Source organism: Amblyomma maculatum, chromosome 2 (assembly GCF_055883805.1).
Source record: "Amblyomma maculatum isolate TAMU_Amacu chromosome 2, ASM5588380v1, whole genome shotgun sequence".
Lineage (NCBI taxonomy): Eukaryota > Metazoa > Arthropoda > Arachnida > Ixodida > Ixodidae > Amblyomma > Amblyomma maculatum.
In genome coordinates, this window is record NC_139345.1 from 68,109,616 (window position 1) to 68,132,373 (window position 22,758).

General features: G+C 44.7%; 1 protein-coding gene across 1 annotated transcript; it reads right to left on the reverse strand.

Annotated features, from left to right (window-relative positions):
• Window positions 1-268: 268 nt before the first annotated feature.
• LOC146198908 (chitotriosidase-1-like) lies at window positions 269-21,530 on the reverse strand. Its single transcript, XM_084592000.1, has 8 exons — window positions 21,443-21,530; window positions 19,873-20,158; window positions 15,691-15,802; window positions 10,507-10,619; window positions 9,280-9,409; window positions 5,713-5,883; window positions 3,326-3,445; window positions 269-1,045 (listed from the first exon to the last, which is right to left on the reverse strand). Exons 1-8 carry the CDS (start codon window positions 21,528-21,530, stop codon window positions 890-892), a joined length of 1,176 nt encoding a protein of 391 aa, XP_084448126.1. The 3' UTR covers window positions 269-889.
• Window positions 21,531-22,758: the final 1,228 nt, after the last annotated feature.

Here is a 22,758-nt window from a genome sequence, read left to right on the forward strand (position 1 = left end):
AACCTATTTTTTCTTTTCTTTTTTTTTTTTTTTCTACGATATCGACACCGTTGAGATGTAAATCTCAAACGGATTCAAACTGAGTCCGCCGACTAAAATTTTGTCCGAAATTTTCATAGATTACGTGGGAAGTCTTGGAGTAACATATAATTGAATACCTTTCTTTAGCACCATCCCTCAAAGCAAAACCGCGCTAAATATTAAAATATAGGATAACTTGCAAACGGCCTACTTTATAGCGCTGCACATTCTGAATATTTACAGCGTATCGAGTTTGGATAGTCCGACATGTATTGCTCCCATCCCAGATATGCGGCGAATTTCAGATGGCTGTTGAGAAAGACTCCATACAGTTATCGTTCTCAGATAATATTGATGGCGGTTAGCAGCCCTGTTCTCAAGTGACGGGCGTCTTTCTCAGAAGCCTAACGGGGATGTGCTGAGATATTAGCTAAGCAACAAATATTGAAGGACGAAATTCACTTATAACAAAAATTTTTTTAAAAAATATTTCGTTGTACTGGGCAGTGCCGTCTAATGTCGCCTATTGCCTACAGAAAGATTTCAATTCGGGATGAAGAGCTGCCTGCTCTATAATATTGCGTTAAGATCACCTACATCCGGCGGCGATAAAATGTTAGGCTCCATCTATAAAACTGTGCATTTCTCCACCTTGTTGATAGAGGCTCGTGTGCTGTAAATCCTAACGAACTGGGGAAAACAACGGCTACGTATACGTCGGCATCGCCGACAGAAACGCAGCTACAAAGTCTGGAATCCTCTTGTAGGGTGACACGACTGCTTGTCGGAACACTTGGTCCTGCCGGCATAGGGGGATGGTCCCGTGCTGTCCAGGGTCTGGGAACCGCTCCAAGGGCTCTGACCGCTTTCAACGTATCACCATGCTCAGGGGACCCCCGGAACCAGACCTCACTATAGTCCTCTGAAGTGGAAAGGGCCCGTAGCCGCAGGTTCCCGCCCAGTCGTCCGAGTTGAGGCTGAATGTCATGGTGCCCCCATAGTTGTTACGCGCGGTCCAGGATGCCTGCGGAATTGCGAACAGTATGGATGAGCTTGCATGGTTTCAAAGGCAAGGTTTCAGATTTGATACCCCGAATATATACAGGTTGTCTGAGCTGAAATGTACCAGGTCGTAAAAAACAACAACAGCGTTCTTAAGTACTAAACCCAAGTAATGAATTGTTTAGACTTATATAATGTACCAGGTAGTATATTTTCGTTCTGCCTACTTAAAATTTTAATCGACGTTAAGTCTTCTTTAATTATACCTGTAAACGCTCAAATGTGAACGAGAAAGTTGTCGAGAGGTGTGCGACAGTGCGCCTAAAAGGCAGCCGCTGGTACTCTCACAACCAGCAGCAACGCAAAGCTATATGTCGTGAGCAGCGGAGTAGACCCGAGCGTGGGATTCGGGCACACTGAGCACGCTGTCACGTGGCTTTTTAAATATAATGACATTGTTTTTTTGTTGTTGTTTTTTTGCAAAATTAGGGCTGCGCTACGGCTACATAATCTAGAACACCTGAGTTAGACCGTTTCCTTTGCACGATCGACGACTACTTGTCTATTCGCATCAGAGTGTTTAAATCTGCACTTGAAATTTTCATTATTTGCAGGGGTGGAAGCGCTGCTCCAATTGCTCCAGTCTGCTCCAAACTGCTTTCCCTGCTACATCCTGTTCCAAAATGCAATATTGCTCCAAAACTGCTCCAAACTAGCTGCCTTGATGTTCTGCCGTCGAATTTAGCAGGACACAGGAGCAAGGTCACAGCACCAGGGGCAAAGATATAATATATCTAGAAAGCTTAATGAACTATTGGCAACAGGCAGTGCAGTAAAAAAAAAAGCTGAAGGATGAAGGTTACCCTTCAGTGCCATCTATCTTTCCTAAAGGCACTACTGTCCAGTGCTCATCAGGAATTTATCAGCATAGGGGTGAGATCAGAAAGGATATGCACAAGATAGAGAACGGAAATGTTGTGCCCGTTAATCTGAGCTCCACATTAGTGCTGCTACTTTAGAGCATCTAAGTGATAGACTCGACATTTGAATCTATCAAGTCATAATAGGCGAACACTTCAGGCCAGACTGGGTGTTCAGTTATGAAGTGCACCAGCAAGCGTTCTGTTTGCTGCTAGTCTTTTCCATGTTGTTGCTAAGGTCAGCCTCCATTATATATCTTTACATGCTTTGGTCGTTTGTCTTGTCGGAGAGGAGTGCAAAGTTGGAAAGGCATTGAACTTGCATAAGAAGGAATCAGATAGGAAATTTTATATTTCAAAACTAAAAAAACGTCAATTATCAAAGGAGTATGCCTTAGAAGCATGCTCCAAAACATAATTCAAATGCTCCAAAACTCTCTTTTCGTTGCTTCAAAGCTGCTCCGAAATGGCTTTATTACTGCTCCCAAAGCTGCTCCAAAATGCTCGAGCCTGCTTCCACCCCTGTATTTGGTTTGGTTTTCTTTATGGGATTAACGCCCCAAAGTGACTCAGGCTACGAGAGACGCCGTAGTGGAGGACTCCGGAAATTTCGACCACCTGGGGCTCTTTAACGGGCACTGAGATCGCACAGCACACTAGCGTTTTGCCTTTCGCCTCCATCGAAAAGCGGCCGCCGTGGCCGGGATTCAATCCTGCATCCTTGGCCACAATATCGTCGACCGCTCTAATCCTTGCACCATCGCGGCGGGGCGGCGAAATGTTCATCATTTAATGTCAGCAAAGAATAAAATTAGGCGGCTGAAAAAAAAAAAAAGACTAGCTGATACTTTTAAATATTCACGAACATTCACTTGATTCCAGTTCGGAAAAAAATATGCTTTTTCTTTAAGGCGAAATCCTTATATTCACGAGACGCGAAATATGAGGCCGGAAGTTGCCCGCAGAGGCTGTCCAATATATATATATATATATATATATATATATATATATATATATATATATATATATATATATATATATATATATATATATGTCTACGAAAAGTGGTCCCAGTCGCATGATCTCTAGAGTCGAAAGGGGCAGGAGTTAATGGCGTGTGTAGTATGTCGTAACACGCAATTGATGACGTCATGGATTATTATGACACAGTCTTGTGATAAAAACAACGAAATAAATAAAAAAATAATAAATACAATAAAAGAAAAAGTAAATGCTAAAATGAAACAAAATAAATCCATCTTAATTCGTTGATGAACATTGTTCGACGCACAGTCACGGAATGCTTCTTGAACGCTGCGTCGAAAAAGAACAAAAAAAGAGAGCTCTGCATAGCTCAAAAAGTGCACCAAACTGAAACCAACCTTGAGCCCGACGCTTTGTTGGTCGTCGTAGCTTATCCACAGGTTGCCTTTGTGCAGGTAAGGAACCTTGGCCTCAGAGTCGTACTCACGGTGGGCGCCCTCTTGAAGTAGCGAGCAGACCTGGCGGGAAGTTCAGTAAAAAAACATGTCTAGTGTAAGTAATCCGGCAAATACTGCGCTAGGCCGTGTACTGGCTTACCGCGTGCACTTGCAAGCAGCCTCCATGTTACGACAGCGACATTCCCGCGTCTCCAATGTCCCGCAAGAAAAGGTGAGGAGAAAAGAGAGAGTGGTCGAAGGAGGAGGTTACGGTAGGATGACTAGGCGCCCTGAACGGCTGCGTACATAGACGTGAAGGTAAAGATTGAGAACTATAGCAAGTATAATAAACGAGAGCACCGAACTAGAGAACATTCAAGGATGAGATATAAGTGAGAAGCATAATTATTTTCCTAATTAAATAATCAACTTTCTTTCGACAGAACGTGTATTTTCATTTAATTTCGATATCAGAGTAGGCGTAAAAGTACATTTGGTTCCTGAATGTGAGTGACAGAATGATAAGCAACCTTGTATGAAGGAAACCCTTTGCAGGTTGCCTAGAATATACAGGATGTAATCATGCATCAGCTGTGTCTGGAGGTCCAGGTATCAGCTGGCGAGCTGCTATTTCAGCAGTGGATAGGGTAATGAAGACGGTTACGACGGAGCGGAGTGAAAAGTGAGGTGCCTGAGGAATCTGTCTGAGGATCCTTGTTTGCTGCAGGGCTATAATTTCTGACGTGGTAAGATGTAACATCGTGAGGTTAGGTTAAGACCTCGTGAAGTTGCCCACCTCTGCTCTAAACAGGTTATGGTTATGACGCCGCAGTCAACGACACCAGTGCTATTCTACACTAGCGAATATTCCCGATTACACTTGGTTAATCTGATCAGGTATGAGTTTCGCGTATATGATTACTTAAGGAACAGTATGACCTGATGTGAGTGACCTTTTACAAGGTCACAATTTTGATGGATATTTCTCTTAAACATATGTTTTAGTTGTTTAATGCGATTAAAACGAATTAATTGCTAGCTGGAAATTTCCACTGAAAGGGATGATTGGGCCAATGATTTGAAAATGTTTTCCAGTTTACATTACTCTCGCCTGTGCGTACAAGACTATGAACGAACGATGCTTGATGTTAAGCATGCTTCAAAGCCTCGAACATACACATATTATAACACGTGACACGCCTTTACTTCAGGAAATACCAAAGCTTCCCGTGAAAAGGTTAAGATGGTCGCGGATAAGTCAGGAGAATTGTTTAATGGACGAATCGGTTCCTAATTATAAAAAAAAAATACAGAAAGGCACAACGTAATTTCTCGTAAACGGAAGCACAAGAGAAACGTTACAAATATCGGCTTTGTTGGGACATCCACTGTTGCCCCGGACTTCAGAGAAATTATGTTAGATTACTATCCTACCTGCCACCCGGTGCGGTCTGTACGAGGCGTTGTCACCACGCAAGTAATGAGACGAGCAAATGGCATCGCAATGTTGTAGAAAATGCGGCACTGCGAAAATCCAATGCTTCAATCCCCATTGACACAACAGGAAAGACCTCCTTGTTCTAATTGCGACATTTATTTATTTTCCATTAATAGCGCACCAGTATAAAGGTCGTGTATATAAGATCGAATCGCACAGGACAATCGCTGGTTATCAAAAAATACTTTAAGACTGTAAATGAACTTGAAATGTCTTAAGAGGCGGCAGCTGTAGGTAGAGGTTTACATAACTGCATGCATGTACGCCGCGGATGCAGGTATTCGAGCCTGCGATATTTTTTTTCTTGATTTCCAGATATGGCCCTGCCTGTTTGCGTTAATCGAAGTTTCTAGAATAGTCCACTAGGAAGTGACCGTTATCTTAGTGCGGTGCTGAAAAAAAAAAAAAAAAAAAAAGGCAGAGCACGCGCAATATTTTTTCCGCGAATTCATTTTTTTTTTTTTACTTCTCTCCACCTCCAGACACTTCCCATGGCGTGGCTACTGGAACGGCACCCCATACTCCAACTGCGTGCTATGGCGACGCAATGGCGCCATTCAAACTTCTCTACGCCTGTGTCAGTCTTTACAGAACCTCACTGACATCCCTGCTCCACGCCACGCAATCACCTTTTGACCGATGGGGAAAGTGCTTAGCTACTATCCAGTATGAACACACTGTGTGTATCCACTTTATTCAGCTCTCGGCTGCTCGTCACATGACGCCTCCTGGCGGTTTTTCCTTTCTTCATAAGTGTGCATCAGCAGGCCCTAGATGCTTGTCAACGCGTGATCATCAAAAGCAAGCGCCTCGCTGAAAACACTGCAGTGCTCGATACTACACACATTACCTGCGCAAAAGTGACGAATCCCCCACCGTGCTGGTGTCGGCCGGAGGCCAGCGAGCCGACTTGCCAACGGTTTGGGTCGCGCAGTACCCAGGAGAGTCCGTAGGTAGGAATGCCCACCATGATCTTGGACTTGGGCATCCCTAGTGTCACCCAGAGCTTGGCGCTGGACTCCTGAGCACCAAAAGGAGCATGGACGATTAGAATAAACCCATTTTGGCTCTTTAAAAATATTTTGAATCCAATTATTTTAATGCCTTTAGGTACAACTGGCTACGTAGTCAAAGACTGTTGTCAAAAGAACGACTAAAGTCATTAGACGTCACCTTTCTACCCGGTGCTAGAACTTAACATAGAAAATGGCTCTTCCGTGTTTTAGCACTGGGTTTGTTAACGCTGCTTTGTACAAAATATATATATTTTTTTACGTTGGTAGTAACGCGCTTGTCGTCTCTTTTGCGTGGCTGATAGGAATGAGAACGTCTTCTGGAGCGGAAGGTAGCCTTAACCTTTCTAGCCGCCATGCCGCGAACAACACTTTCATAACGCCAATAGTGGTGTCATGTTCGTTTCATTTGTTCTGAAAACAAAAGTTTACGTGAAGTTTATAAATTACCGTGGTAAGTAAAGAGTTTCGCAAGCACAGCAGTAAAATGTTTTAGCACCCGAAAGCTAAATTCTCCCACAACGGATACAGCAAGAAGCTGCTCATGCTGAGTATTTGCGTCCAAGAGGCAACATTGTGAAAGTTTAAGATCTCTGGTATGCAGGCTGATATTCACAAGGAGGATTAAAGGACTTATTTACGACAAGAGAAGTGAAATCGAGCTACCTTGTTGATGTAAGAAAGTCGCTAGCTACATTGGCACGCAAAATTAATCATACGTATACGTTAAAGTCTCAGTCTTAGTTGAGCATTGACAGACTCTGGTTGGACCAACGTGGCTCACAAGGGTCCTGCAGAATTTGCGCGTGTGAGCAAGAAAACTAAACAGCCTACTGTAAGCTTCCCAGTAGAGATAAAATTGATCCACACAATTTCGTCCCAGACCCGTAGTGAAGTTTTTGTTCAGGTGCACATGATTATACAGATAAACCGTGGAGCTTCCACTTTAGCCACTTCTCATGTTTCTGATAGATATGAGTGCAAATCTTGTTTTTGAATATCTCAAATATCAGAGGCTTGTTATAGCAAGCATTTAACATTATTCGTACATATTCCTTTTTCAGAGGAGTATCGAGGCCAAATTCTGGGCTGCACGTTTTCGTCTTCGTATTCGTGCGCAAGGCAGTATACATGAACCAAAGCGTGGTATTCTCCAACAATCGATAAAAAAATTATAATCGAATTGCTTCTCTTGCATGACTCAGCTTAAGTTTAAAAAGTTGCACGATGGCTTTGACGTCATGCAATCATTGTGAATTTTAGGTGGTGATTCTTGTACAGCATAATGCCTTACTCATCGTTACAGAGCAGGAAAGAAACAATTTTGTAGAGTTCTCTTTTGAAAGCTCTGTAAGGCGCTTCGGTATTATCACTTAGTAGTAACTTGTAAACTTTTTTTTTTTTCGGGCGCAATTTATTTTGCGAAATCTAAAGCGACAGTGAGGTAAAATACAAGTTAGCCTGCTACATTCTAAAGACAAAGAGACTGCTCCAACCAAAAACAAGTATTTTGTGAGCCGGAAAGACCAGAAAACAATATAAAAGTACAGCCATCACGGACCAATTTCACGAGTAAACTGCACGCTTTGATACAAAAGTTTCGCACGGATCTCAGAGGGTATACCATACTGCCATCCGCTTCAAAAAGGCGACTAAGGAGTCCTCCTTTGTGTGGACATGGCGAATTTAAATTGAGTGACGGGATAACTATTGCCTTTAGTTTGCTCGCCGACAATTGCATTTTCTGCTTCCAGACAGACGTTCATAACCGGAAAGAGTCAGTTAATTCAGTTCCGTTTAGAGCAACAATTAAATGAAGTTGTTCTCAGGGTCCCTTTCAGGCCTTCAATATTTAAGGTGAGCTAAGTTTTTTAAAGTGCTCTAATCCGCACTGTGGTCCAAGATTTGTTGAGTCTAGATTGCGGTTCTAGAATTATGTGGCTCAAAATTTCGGGAAAACACGCTTCTGAACAATCGTTATATTAACTTAGGCAGCTTAATTGAATGCAGGAAATGTTCAATTCGCGTTTTATGATGCAGAAGATTTTGGCATTGTCTCCGTAACGATACCGCAGCAATGAAGCCATCTGATGAATGTAAGACTTGGGAAAGACCACTTAGCTAATGTCCGAAAGCATCCTTATAATTTCGAACCGCGCTGTCGATTTCAAAATTTAGAAAATCGCTTTCGATTGTGAAGGCTTTCAACTTTTCAACGTAAAGTTTGTCTTAAAACAGTTAAGATGCTTAGTTAAGTTTTGGTAATTAATCGGGTTTTGTTTGAATTGTCACGTAAATACTGTCCGTCTTGCCATAAATTTCGTATGCACAGACCGCATATAAGCGCGTAATCATCGTGCAGTGAAAAGGTTTCGCTTCATGGGACGATTCACAAAAGTCAGGCACATCACATCATACACAAGGTTTTGAAGTACTGAAAGCAGGTAATCTTAGAGTGCTACTTTTCTAAGAATTCTAAATTACATTTGCAACATCAAGGTACTCCAGAGTCCAGGATGTATTTCCTCAGTTCAAAAGTTGCACTATATTGTATGTGGTTTGCTGGAGTTCACGTAATTTATTTTAAATGCCTCGCTCGGTAACGCCCCCTGTAACGTTCCTCTGACGCTCCGCACACCATGATCAAAGCATGAAATTCAGCATAAAACATTTATATTAAAACGCTCAACTGTGTACTGAATTTAATGTCTTATCATTTTTTTAAGGAGGTCTCAACGCATCCGCTTTGTGTGAAAGATTGACAACCAACGTTTAGGGCACAACAAAGAACGATATGTCCATTACGTATGCATGAAACGGCCTATAACAGTATTTGCTTATGCAGTTCTGGTATTAGGTGACACCCCTCGCTTTTTTTATTTTCATTTTCGAGCTTGTAATTGCATTTCCTTATCGATGATACACGAAATACATCAAAACCATCATCAATCGTTAAATCTTATTGTCTCCTTTGGTTCACTTTCTTCTGGCTTGAATTTACATTTAATTAATCTGTTTGTATCACAATGGTGCGCATTTTGCAATAATATTTGTCTTGTTGGGCTAGATTGGCGGTGAAACTTGTATTGGTAGTGAATATGAATCACTAGGTGCATTTGCGCAATCCTGTCGCCGTGATGTAGCACGAAACCATGTGTTCTGGAGTATATATATATGTTTTCACTCCTATCTTTTTTATTATTGCCTTACTCGTTTTGCGCACGAATAAAGCTTGGCATAGATACGATGTGATGCTAACACAACACAGCACGTCATCTGATGACATTTACCATTCTTTGAAAACCTTCCTATCACCCTGCTTGCGCTTGTTTCAGACCAGGACGCTTCAGAAGACGATCGAGAAGAAGTGAGGAAGGCGCGATAAGAAAAGGAGAGGCACCTACCACGTTGAGCGTGTTGAAGTACGGCGGGTCGGTGGCCCTGGGCAGGAGCGGGCTGTTATGATGCACCCACGGAGTGTACCAGTTGTAGATATTCAGGTCGTACGTCATCAGGTTCACAAAGTCCACTGACCTGCGGGCGACACACAGACGGACGAAAGGGCGCAGAGGGGAGCAGTGACGTCAGTGGAAGGCCATCCGACGGAACCAGGCTGACTCTTTCGCAAACTGGCATGTGCCTTCATTACGCTGTGTAACTTTACCGGAGGATCTAAATACTGATGTTGGAATGAATGGCCTCAAAATAAAGTCTGCATCGATCACACCTGTGCTCACGTAAATTTTATTGCAATGAAAGAATTGACCTTCGATGTACGCCTCTCACTACGTCCGCATACTTAAAACATTCTAGAGGGCACTGTGGGCCACTAAAGTGCGATGAGGCGAAAGTCATTGTAGCGCGGTGGATCGTAGCCCTCCACTACGGCACCTCTATCTCGAACTCTTCTTTCACTCCCACCTGCCTCCCTTACTTTACGGCGCGGTACATGTGTTCGCGGAAAATTGTGACATATACTGCGCCTTTCCTATCCTGAAAATCAATTTAAAACACCGCTGATGCCTGCTGTACTAACGCCTCGTAGACATCTGGGTCTGATTCTGTTTGCTGCGGCGTTCAATACTTAATATTTTCAATACGAACAGAGCACAACTGATATTAATATAACACAACGCCATTTCCGCTTAACCGCGTTCATGCTCATCGCTGTGGCCTTACTAAATTGGAACGTGAATGTGGAACAGGTGGCCAGCTATACGTTCAGGCCAGGAGAGAAGAGTGCATGAAATGAAGCACTGTCCAAGATGACGAAGTGGTAGAGCAGTGGTCGAGAGTGGTAGAGCAAATAAACGTAACTAAGAGCTCATAAAACTACTCGCTTGGAATAAGAAGCACTGCCTGTTCAATATAACAGTTGCAGCTAACAAAGTGGCTAAAAGAAATGTTGGAACTAAGAACTGACGCGACATTCGCTAAAGATTAGAATGTTTTCGGCACTTCGGCACAGTAAAGATGCTACAAGAAAGTCAGCCAACAACACGGCGACACCTACCGCGTGAAGGAGCTTATTAGGAGGTAAAGATTCAAAGTTTGCATCCCCTCTGTAACCTCTTCTGTTTCCCAGCGGCGACATATACGACCCTGCTTGTGCATATTACTGAGTTCCTTACCGCGCCATTGCCTGGACGTCGTAGGCTCCAATCACCAGCAAGCTCTGGGCCGGCACCGCGACGGACAGCAGTAAGGGCCAGTCGGCGTCCTTCTTGAACTCCACGAAAGCAGCCTGCGTGCAAGATCAGACGTGATACTCTCCCCCTGAGCTCCTCGTTTCTGCCATTTGTATCAGTGTTACGTTTAATCTTGCCGTACTATTATACTGCCTCAACGTCATGCAGGAATCGACAACTATGTGGCATCAAGGGACTCGAAAGCAGCGCGTATACAACACCTTCTGATGAGTGGAAGCGCACAACCTTGCCGACTGCTGGAGAGCATCGCTTAAACGGCAGGACGCAAAACATAAAATTGATGTGTACGAGTATAGTAATCATACGCGTTAAGTTTCAATTATTATTATTATTATTATTATTATTATTATTATTATTATTATTATTATTATTATTATTATTATTATTATTATTATTATTATTATTATTATTATTATTATTATTATTATTATTATTATTATTATTATTTATTCGAAATGTTAGCCATTCAGTTCAGTTCAGTCGTTCAGTCGTGTCCGACCCTTCGTGACCCTATGGACCATGTCACGCCACGCTTTCCGGTCTTTCACCATCTTCCTAACATCACATAACTTCATCTGCAGTGCCTCGAGAATGCCATCTAACCATCGCGTTCGCTGCCTACCCCTTCTCCGACGACCCTCAACCTTTCCCAACATCAAATCTTTTTCCAGCGACTCCTCTCTTCTCATCAGATGACCAAAGTAGCTGAGCTTTAACTTTAGAATTTGACCCTCCAATGAGCAGTCAGGGTTTATGGTCGACAATATCGACTGATTTGATCTTCTGGCAGTCCAAGGAACTCTCAAGAGTCTTCGCCAGCACCACAATTCAAACGCGTCAATTATTCGGTGGTCAGCCTTTTTCACAGTCCAACTCTCGCATCCATACATCACAGCTAGAAAGACCATAGCACGAGTTATACGGATCTTGGTTGGCAGACTAATGTCTCTGCTCTTTACTAGGCGGTCAAGGCTAACCATTGCTCTCTTTCCCAGAAGCAGGCGTCTCCTAATTTCAGGCTGCAGTCTCCTTCCGAGGTAATCTTGGAGCCCAAGAAGAGAAAATCTGTCACAGCTTCCACTTCTTGTCCATTGATGCTCCAGGACTTGATAGGGCAAGACGCCATGATCTTTGTCTTTTTCATGTTCAGTTTAAGCCCAAACTTCTCACTCTCTTCTTGTACGCGCATCAGAAGTCTCTTGAGTTCCACTTCACTTTCTGCCATTAAAGTGGTATCATCCGCGTATCTAAGGTTGTTGATACGTTTTCCAGCAATCTTCACTCCAGCTGAAGACTCGTCCAGACTGGCCTTCCTCATGATGAACTCTGCATATAGGTTAAACAGGCAGGGCGACAGTATGCAGCCTTGCCTCACTCCTTTCTCGATCGGAAACCAATCAGTAAGACCATGCCCAGTTCTGACTGTGGCCTCTTGCCCTTCATACAGGTTCCTGAGGAGATAGATGAGGTGAATTGGAACTCCCATCTCTTGGAGAGCTTGCCACAATCTGCTGTGATCTACGCAGTCAAACGCTTTTGCATAATCAATAAAGCAGAAGTAGATGGGTTTCTGGAACTCTCTTGCTTTTTCCATGATCCAGCGAAGGTTGGCAATTTGGTCTCTAGTTCCTCTGCCCTTGCGAAACCCAGGTTGCATGTCCGGAAGTTCCCGATCCACATACTGCTGCAGCCTACCTTGGAGGATTTTCAACATCACCTTGCTAGCATGCGAAATAAGCGCGATCGTGCGGTAGTTGGAACAATCTTTGGCACTGCTTTTATTTGGGATGGGGATGTAAACTGACCTCCTCCAATCCTGTGGCCACTGCAGGGTTGTCCAAATCTTCTGACATAATGTATGCAGAATGTTAACAGCGTCATGGTTGAGGTTTTGAAGCAACTCAGCTGGAATGCCATCAATTCCGCTAGCTTTATTCTTAGCAAGGCTGGCTAAGGCCCATTCAACTTCACTCTTCAGGATGCCCGGCTCGAGATCAGTAATCACAACTGTCTTATGTTGGGTTTGCACTTTCGGGTCCTTCTTGTAGAGTTCTTTTGTGTATTCCTGCCACCTGTTCTTTATCTCTGAGACTTCAGTGAGGTCCTTGCCTCGTTTGTCCTTTATCACGCCCAGCTTAGTCGTTTTTGGGGTTGTACCCTAGAACTGCTTTGCCCATTCTTCTGCTTACTATGAGAGCGACCCCATTCCTTCTCTTGGATTCGTGCCCACAATAAAAGACATAATGGTCGCCGGAGTTAAATTCTCCCATTCCGGTCCACTTGAGCTCGCTGATACCCAAGATATCAATGTTCAATCTGTCCATTTCTCGCTTGACGACATCCAGTTTACCTTGCGTCATAGATCTTACATTCCATGTTGCTATTTGATATATCTCCTTGCAACATCGGACTTTCCGGTCGCTTCCCGACACATCCACAACTGAGCGTCCTTTTGGCTTTAGCCCAGCCGCTTCATTCGTCCTGGAGCTACTAGGAATCGTCCTTTGTTCATCCCCAGTAACATGTGGGACGCCTTCCAAACTGGGGGGCTCATCTTCCGGCGCCATATCTTTAATGGTATTGTGACTGGCCATAGGGTTTTTTTGGCAGGAAATACTGGAGTGGGTTGCCATTACCTTCTCCAGTGAATCACATCTTGTCAGAACTCTCTGCCGTGACCTGTCTATCTTGGGTGGTCCTACACAGCAGAGCTCACGACTTCATCGAGTTTCGCAAGCCCCTCCGCCACGACAAGATCCATGAAGGGGTGTTAGCCATTACGCACAGTAAAAAGAAGAGGGGCTATTTATAAGCACTCTGTTTTGTCTTTTTTTGCGCAAAAAACACGACATAAAAGGAACGAGGTAGACAGGACAAGCGCTTACTAACAACTGAGTTGTTAGTATGAGTTGTAGTAAGCACTTGTCCTGTCTACCTCGTTCCTTTTGTGTCGTGTTTTTTGCGCAAAGAAAAACAGAATGCTTAGGCACCAACTAGCCTGCAAAAGCGTACTCGCAAGTTATTTATAAGATTGAGTGTAGACTGGCCTCTCTTAAAAATTCGCGAAGTATTCTGGAATTCAGAAGAGCCAGCGCTTTACACGCATATAGCCAATCATATACATTTTCTTTTTAAAAGGAAGTGCCCTGAAGTATTTGGTTGATTGATTTGTAGCATTGTATTTGTTAGTAGTAGTAGTATAAAAAATTTATTTGGGAAAACAAATTAAGGGTTAAGGGCGGGGTGGTCGGGTCCTCAGTCCAGGATTCCGTTGGCTGATGCCGCTGCCCGAGCTCTCGCAAGCAAGGTTCTTTGTCCCACAAGGTCGGAGATGGACAGGGCCACATCCTAATCCGCCACATTAGGTTCAATCATTCGCTTTCCGCCAATGAGCCTACGGTCGCGGTAATGGTCAGTCTGGTTACCGAGTCTGGTTATATATATATATATATATATATATATATACTTGTGTCGACCCCAATAGGCCCAGCGCAATCATTTTTATAGCGCTGAGGTAACTATTAATGAACGTGGTAGCCTCACAAGCAAATGTTCCTTGCTTTAATGGCATAGTTACTGGCTCCGACATAAGATTAGAGCATGCTGCAGAAACTATGCTGATTATTCAGGGGAAGTTAGGGATAAAGGACTTGAGAGTATTTATCGCAACGCTAATAACAGCTTATATAGCGGAAGTAAGTGTTGACTGCTGTCATTACGGTTAAAATCAAAGAAGCAGTAAAAATAGTGAACAGTCAAAAGCGAACAGTTTTATACATGCACAATGGTAATCATGCAACAGCAACGTATTGACAAGGTGCGCCATGTTAGGAAACGTGTGCTAACGATCATAAAAAAATTTAAACGCTTTGCTCTTCTGCTCCTCTCTACCACGTTGTAATCGATAGAAAGCAAAATAATGTTATCGAAAGTGATGCACTAAAGTACGATGGAAAAATCAGTAATGTAAAAACTGCATATATATTCTCCGTTTAATGTTAATCGCGTAAACGTACGCCTCTTGCAGCGTGCGAGCGTCGTCTGCTTCGCAAAGTACAGGTGACCAAAAGATGAGTTTATAACCGAGTCTGAAGTATAGCAGCCGTGAGCCTCGTTCTGCTCGATTCGCAGCACGGGTCACGAAGAGACACGTCTTCGGCAAATTAGGGCGCTATTGTCAGATTGTTAGGCAAGATTGTGGCCGTAGAACAACGTATATTCCCTCCTGAAGGTTGGTGTCGGCGAAGGGGAAAGTGGGACTCATATACGCACAGAAAGCTCTCCTGTGCAGCGTTGATTTATGACGGCGTAAGGCTCGAGCACCATGGCCGGCGAGCGTTAACGTGGTTACAAACAAAGGTATTGAAGAATAATTTCGCTTACACACAGCAAAGCAGAAGTATGTTCTCAAAAATTTCACATAAACCGAAACATTATCTCAAACAAACTTTGGTGAAATTTCCGTCACTTCGCGCCGCACCGCGCTTTTCATCTCATGCCATATTGCGAAAGACATAAGCCGTTATGCACAAGCAGATGTAACAAAAAATGCTTGTAAAGAAACGGAACAACACGAAATTCCAGGCGGAAAGGTGTTCATATCTGTTACCGCATTGAAAAATTAAACGCCAAATAAAATACCTTTAAAAGGTTAAAGGCAGTTAAGCAGTTAACATGGCAGACGTTGTTTAATCATCCTCGGTACGGCAAAACAACACGTGACTATATATGCATATTTAAAAATAAAGACTGAGGTTGGAAATTTGGAAAGTCGTTTTTCTTTTTTTTTTTTTTTTTTTTTTTTTAAATCGTAGGAAGCATCTTTGCACGACGTAGGCGGTACCATAGAAGTGTGCCTAAGTGTAAGTTTAAAAAAATACTCTTGATTTAATCGTTCCGGGAACTTTCCTGAAAAGAAGCTTTATCAGATCGTTTTGGCGTTGTTCGATTTGGCATACATTTCGTTAAGGTATAATTTATGACGATTCACGATGTTGGCCTAGTTTCCTATTTGCCTAGTTTTTATTTGCCGAGCCGCGTCCTTGATCGGCTATGCGCACAACGGCGTTTGTCTCGAAATAAAGAAAACAGAAAAGCAATGCTCACCGTAAGTAGGCGGGAGAAGCGGGAGGCGTCGAGCAGCTTGGGGAACTCCCAGTCCAGGTCGAGTCCGTCCAGGCGGGCAGCCCGCAACGCCGACATCGCCGAGGCGATGAACCTGGTTCGCGGCATATGCGAAGTGGATATTAATATCAAGACTACCACAATGCAATCTTAAATTTTATTTCTACGTTTCGGTGCCAGTTCGGCGTCTTGCGGAGCACTCTGTGACGTCGAAACTTACGGAAGTTAGTCGCTCGTCCAGTGTCACTCCATCTCTCCAGCACAACCAACTAGTTAGTTCTTTAGGTAATTCGCCTGCTCGTACATTAATGTGATTCCAGATTCCGAAAAGAGAGCAACCAGAAAAGGAGGAAATTCCTTCTAAAAGAACTGGAAGATCGATCTGATTTCCGAAGTTTCAATCAAATTATATTTACGTGCTTTCGCGGAGAAATAAAAAAATACACCAACTTTGTGCCAAAGGCGATGACGGCCACGGAGTTGTGAGAGATCTAAGTGAAGCTACAAGGCATTGGAGCATGCATAAACGTGTTTGCTCTCCAAAAACCTGAGCTGTGTACAGGGTCGTCCACTCTTAATGCGAACAAGCGAGTAGGTCGTTGCTGTTATCAAAGCATCAATGCATATCGAAGCAATGTAGAGCAGGCACAGGTGGTACCGAAGGTGATACGCTTCCCTTGGCCATATACTTTACATCAATGCATAGCCGTATCAGGCGCAATGGCGCTTTGGAAATAGCGACCACCTGTTCGGGTGTTCACATTAAGAGTGGACGACCCTGTACATCAAAAGAAACAAAACTTTGTTTATGGGTTCTTTGAAAATGTGGGCAGCGCTTAACCAGAGACGACCACAGCGGCAAAGGAGAGCGCGGCTAACAAATGATTCATTTTTGCTTGAAGGTCGATATCTAAAGGCTTTCACATGATATGCGCAAACAGCGATTTCTATGACTAACATACTGTTTCTGCGTGCCGGGAACAATAACAGGCCAGAAGACACATACTCTCTGCATGAAGGCGCGAAGCTTAAAAGCGGCAACAATGATGAGATGAAGAGGGAGAGAGACAGGCTGTGTTACCGGCGCATACATTAGCGAATATATAAGAAAAAAAAAGTGGAACGTGTGAGCTGACGAGCACTTGCTGCCCTTACTTTCCCAGTGTAATAATTATTACCAGACGAAAAAGTGTCGTTAGACAAGTGCAAGGATACATGCCATGTCGGATGTCTGCACACATGTAGCTGTTTTCAAAGTTTGATAGTGCGTCCTTATTAATTACAAGTTAATTTGAAGGAAATAAAGCTACTTCTAGATTGGTTATATATTTGCTGCATGCATGTTATGCTTGATTTTGTCTCAACCAGCGCCAACAAGAGCATGTGGCTCCGTTTGCATATAGTCGCATGCTGCTGGAGATAGAATGCAAAAAAATGTTTGCCATTGTTTGGAACTTTAGGCGGTAAGAACAAAAAAAAAAAGCCGACATCCTGTAAAACTCCCTCCTCCTTGGCACGACCCTAAAAATTAAATACTTAAACGCGTGCGCGTTAAAACCTCTATGTCGAAAAAAAAAAAAAAATGTCCGGCGGCGTCAGCCGTGCGGACCATTTAAGCCTCGCGACCTCATCTAATCACGAGCATTGTCTCAGGCAGGTGGTAGGCGGCAGGTGGAACAACCGGGCACTGATTGCTCGGCGGGTTACGTGGAGATCGCCTGTTCGGGTTGAAAGAGCTGTCAACTCGGGCTGCCCCTTTCATATGGAAGGATGAGATCGGAATCGCACACCCCGCACACCACAAGACCCTTGGACCCGAGTCAGACGCGCAACGCTGCCGCGCGCATGCGCGCTGAAACCAGGGAGAGAGGATGCGAACGGCTCTGCGGTCGCTTTGGTGAAACGATGCAGCGTCTGTTTGGCGTACATGCACACGAACTTAATCGACGTTCCACCCGCCACTTACGTCACTTCCTCTTCACACCACAAAGAGGAAGCTAGGTCAGTCAGATTACATTGGTGCAGAACAATTAATGATTCAGAAGAGAACACTATTACCTCTGTCGTTTCTTTACATTCACTGCTACATAATCATGTAACATGCTGCAGGAAAGTAATGCTCCCGCGTATAGACCGTTTTCGCGGCGAGGAGGAAAATAGCCTCAAACCGGAACGCGCTGCGCGGCTCCTCCTGTCTGGTATGTGGGGACGCGGGGATAGCAGCGGGGGCGGCAGCGGGGGCGGCAGGGCATTCTACGGAAAAAGGGTACACGTTGCAGTCTTTTTCACACAGAGTGTCTTGAATAGCCGCAAAGTATCTAAGCCGATTAGCTGATGTGAGCGATGTGCTTTCTTTCCCTGTTCTTTCTTCTTTCGCCCCTTTCTTTCCTTCATTTCCCTGATCGTTTCATTTCCGCCGGCCGCAGTTTAGCTGCTAAGAGCTGTTGTGGCTAGCACAATCTTTTTTTTTTACTCAGTTGCTCGCATTAACAAAAAAAAAAAAAAAAAAAAAAAACAATCAAAAGGAGATGATTAACAGAAGATAAAAGATTAACAGCGGCGATATGCGCGTGTGTCGCTCTACACTGTTCCACTTGCAACTCACTCAATTGGGCTAAGACGAACAGCTTCTGAATTTCAAGCCCCAACCGAAAATATTCAGCTTTGGCAGCATTTCGTGCGAGTTCCGAACACTTGTGTTTGTCGAGTAGGGATCGGGAAAACTGAATAACCGTGCAACAACGGCAGTCTTTGGGCAACAAGCGGATGATATTCCTTGCAGCAAACATTTACGAGATGCTGCCAGGTAAAGAACTATTTCGATTCAGTCGCCTGAGGTTAATGCAAGTATGAAAGAACCTGTCCCACTTGAAGACAACGATATACTGATAAATTGGTTGTAAACTTATTTAGTGAAACAGCGCTACAATATTTTTTTTTTTTTTTTGAAAACACGCATCTCGTAAGATTTTGCTGCCGATAATAAAGGGGAATATGATCATAGGAATAGCAGCTATTTTTTGCAGTAAGCAAACCTTGCGACGAGAAATGGACTATATAATTGTTGACAAAAGCAACTTCCGATGAGGTCATTATGGGACATAATTTAAGGTCACTATTTCATAGGTATCAATTGTCCATTTTATCTTGTATTTGGATGTCAGCATGATGGCAGCGTCAGACAAACGCAACTAACGCCCAGTCAGAGAAATTGCAGGATAGCAGTTCCCGCCGTTGACAAGTCACCGCCACTCCCCGCACATACCGGCAAACAGGTGGTCGAGTCATGCAGGCAATGCTGAAATCCGATTGCCTGGTAGTGGACGCTTGAACACCCTGCCTGATTGTCGCCCAACAAAAGTAGCCAGGGTAGATTAAATGGATCCGAAATGAATAATGGATACTTAATGGAACCCCAGTGGAGGTGTGGGAACTTCCGCAGTAGCCGCTCAAGCAGTAAAAAGCATATAAATGATCGGCTGACCCAACAAATGTAGCGCGATTAGCATTGCTGCTAAACGGGACATGAAACGGCTACATTCGCTTGCTTTTTTTCCTCAAATTGTTACGGTAAGCCGTCTCTAGAAATCATTTAAGAATAAAAAGTAGGTCGAAAGCTACCCTCGCGGCCAGTGGTGCACCGCCGCCTCTCTGTGCTACATCAAAGGTACACACATTTTAATCAGGCCTGTAGCCTTCAGCCAACCTGATCAGGAGCATAATTTTTTGTCATATCTGGCCGAATAGCTTCGCTGCTACTGAAAATTTCTTTTTCTTTCAGCTAGGTACTTTCAGAAAGCAAAACATTACATGGGAAAGCTCCAAAATGCCGATTTGCGCTCCTTGTCGCCTGTTCCGCGGATGGGACCCCACATACCAGCATGGCGGTTGTTCACAACTCGGCCGCTAGATGGCGCCACATATACAAAATGGCAGCGCCCATGATAAAACGGTCTATAGGCCACAGGAATCTCACTGATCATCTGCGTTTATCAGTTATCTATCTGTGATAGCTTCAGGCTATCGCCAGGTGCACCACAATAAGGGCAGCACAGTTATCAATAACGTTCATAAAGTGTCGATACGAGACCGTGGCTACCGCTCAGACATCAGTGCATTAAAATTATGGAAGAGGCCAAATCGTCCGGCCTACAGCCAGGTAACCTCCATCTGCTGTCGGCGGCGGAAACCATGTTTTTGAAGTTGGCGTGGCCCCCTCCTCCTCCGACGGAGATCATGAGCTTGACGTCAGGCTTGCGTCTACGCAGCGCGGCCAGAGCCGCTAGAGCGGTGGGGCCCCCCAGCGAGTCCAGGTTGACGCTGCCGTCCTCCTCGACGGTGCCGAAGCCCATGATGATGTGGCTGCACAGCCCCACGTCCACCGACGAGATGGGCAGCGCGTCTGACGAGTTGGTCGGTGCCACCAGGTAGCACACTTGCTTGAACGAGCCTGCAAACGATGGTTCATGACAACCGCTGACGCTTTCCTTGGGCGCGTCACGCTAGGCGATACAGCTGTCCTCTGTTAATTTATTTATTCTGAGTCCTTCATAGCCCCTCAAAAAATTCCTCGTGACGTGCACTCTGAAACATAAATACATTCGCTTGTTCAGTAAAGTGGGCCTATGGCTGTGTGTAAAAAATTGCACAACTGTTTAAAGAAAGCACAACTGAAAGGCGTGACTTCGGCTTTTCAGAGGAACATCCCGACGTCGCGCACACCTAAAGGGAGCAGCAATATCGAGCACGCACCGTGCGCATGTGGATCACAAGCGCATCCATGCTGTATTGGAAGAAACAACTGCAGGAACGAGTCGGGAAAGCTAGACAAGTAGTATGATCGAATAGCAGAGTGTGAGAAGTCATGAAAATCAACCATACGTGTGATTAACCAGGCGATTAGTCGCAATTCCATACGTTTTCGTTGCACGTCATGGTGATAGTGGTGTTTTTTTACGCACAGGCAAGATTAGACATATAGAGTTGCACATCGCCACCGGTCACTTTGTTGAAATAATGCGCGTGTCTGCCGCTCTTCTATAAGACTATAGTGGCCTTTAAAAACTCCAAGAATGTCATTTCTCCGTTTCGCCGCTCCCTCAAGATACATGATGCGAAAGATGTCGCAAACAAAACGTTAATTCTCTTCAGACTAAGCAAGAGTGGCTGATACTCGTCACAAAAACGTGTGCAGACTAAAAGCAGGTAATTCACCGCACCCACGAGGGCACAATCGGCGCACATAGGCGAGGCGGCATGATGAATCTTGCGCAGCCATACAAGGCTAGCTGATTGTGCTCCTTCGCATTGCCAGCCTCGTATAGCTCAATGAAGGCGCGGCGGTTTTACGAGGACTTCACAGAAGCCATAGAACTATGCTGCCAGCACGGAAACACCCTAAGGTACAAACATTTGTTCGACACTACTCAGGCAGAATACTCGTAAACAATTTCGGAACATGTGAGCAAAGAGAAAGCGTAACTTCCTATCCTCCTACTCGATATTGAAGGGTGATTTACTGTGTAGGTCGCGCAGGGAACACATATAGAACACTTATTTCGTGCTTGCATATTAGACTGCTAATAAATTAAATTTATTTGCTGTTCGGTGTTCCTAAACCTCCGTACAACTTAGTCACAATCGTTGGCAAAACCTGACCATGAAAGCCGTGCACTGTTTCGGCGTCAAGCTCGCACAGCTCGCAGTACGTGAAACATGCTGTCCAAGGACTCACGTGCCAGATGCCATAGACAGCAACACGTCGCAGCAGCCAGTGCCCAGCGGTACACCAGGAAAGAAGACGATGGCAACGACAGCCTCATGTTGGCGACACGGACCACTTATGCCGCCTCGGTGGTGGTTGAGCCGAGGCTGCTAAGAGGAATAAGAAAAGACGACTGCGCCCAGCTGCTCGTCGGCCTGGCACTCTCGCGGGAAGCGTCCCAGTCGAACCAGGAGGGCCGACAGGCTGAAAAAGAGGGAGGCGAGAAGTCTGCATCGCCAGCCGTCGTCCCGGCAAGAATGCTACGAAAACGCGAGACAAGAAGTCGGCGGCGGCGGCATGCTTTGCGTGCGCGCAGCAGCCGTAGCCGCAACAGCTGCAGGTTTATCGAGCGAACGGGAGTAATAGGTCCCGAAGCATCGAAGGCGGCCCGCCGGGTCGAAAAGAAGAGTAAATGAGAGAGGAAGGGAGTGACGGCTACCTGCCTGTCAGCGAGGGGTCGATGCTTTCTTCGAGTCCTCGTCGCCAAAGGGGTTGTTCGCGGCCGCCGTCTGTACATAACGAGAGAGCGAGAGAAAAAAAGATAGAACAGTAGGAGTAGAAGAGAGCCGCCGCTGCCGGGATCAGGGGAAATTGTGCGTCCACGCATTTAGAGGTCAGGGAGCAAACAGTGGAGGCCGGCTGAGCAAAGACAAACTGACCGTGAAACGATATACTATAGTGGTGACGTGAGATTTGCACGGCGCTTTTGTGCGGACGTCGGCCCGACGGTGGGCGAACTTTTTCGTGTGTGTTCGCCCGCACGACGAACACACAGAACCTCCCCACAGGCAAGCGAGGTTTGTTTAATTTTGGCAATGGCACACTTAATAGTTTCACCCGCGCGCTTTCCTCCTCTTGCGTGTCACTCACATCAGATGGAATCCTCGTGAGGTTACCATATCTACAAGTCGTTGACTATTGTATGGGTTCGCAAAATAAATTTACATCGGGACGTTGTGAAAATAGTCAAGATGCCATGGTCAGCGTGGGACGCTCTGTTCTCGAAATTTATATAAACGTCTGAAATATAAGGCGCCTTATATCTGCTTTTAGATAGTTCGCATATCTCACGCGTTGATGCACAGATTCGGCTTGCTTCATTTCGTGTCGCGATCACCTACATTGCTATCTGGCTTAATTATTCGGTATAGAAGGAGAAAAAGCAGAAACTTGGTGATTACTTCAGAAAGTCGCGTTCAAGTATGTGAGCTGTTGGAGTGGCATTGTGTGGCTTACTGCCTAAATATTAATGAGATGATATATTCTTTTCGTGAGTGTGTACAATA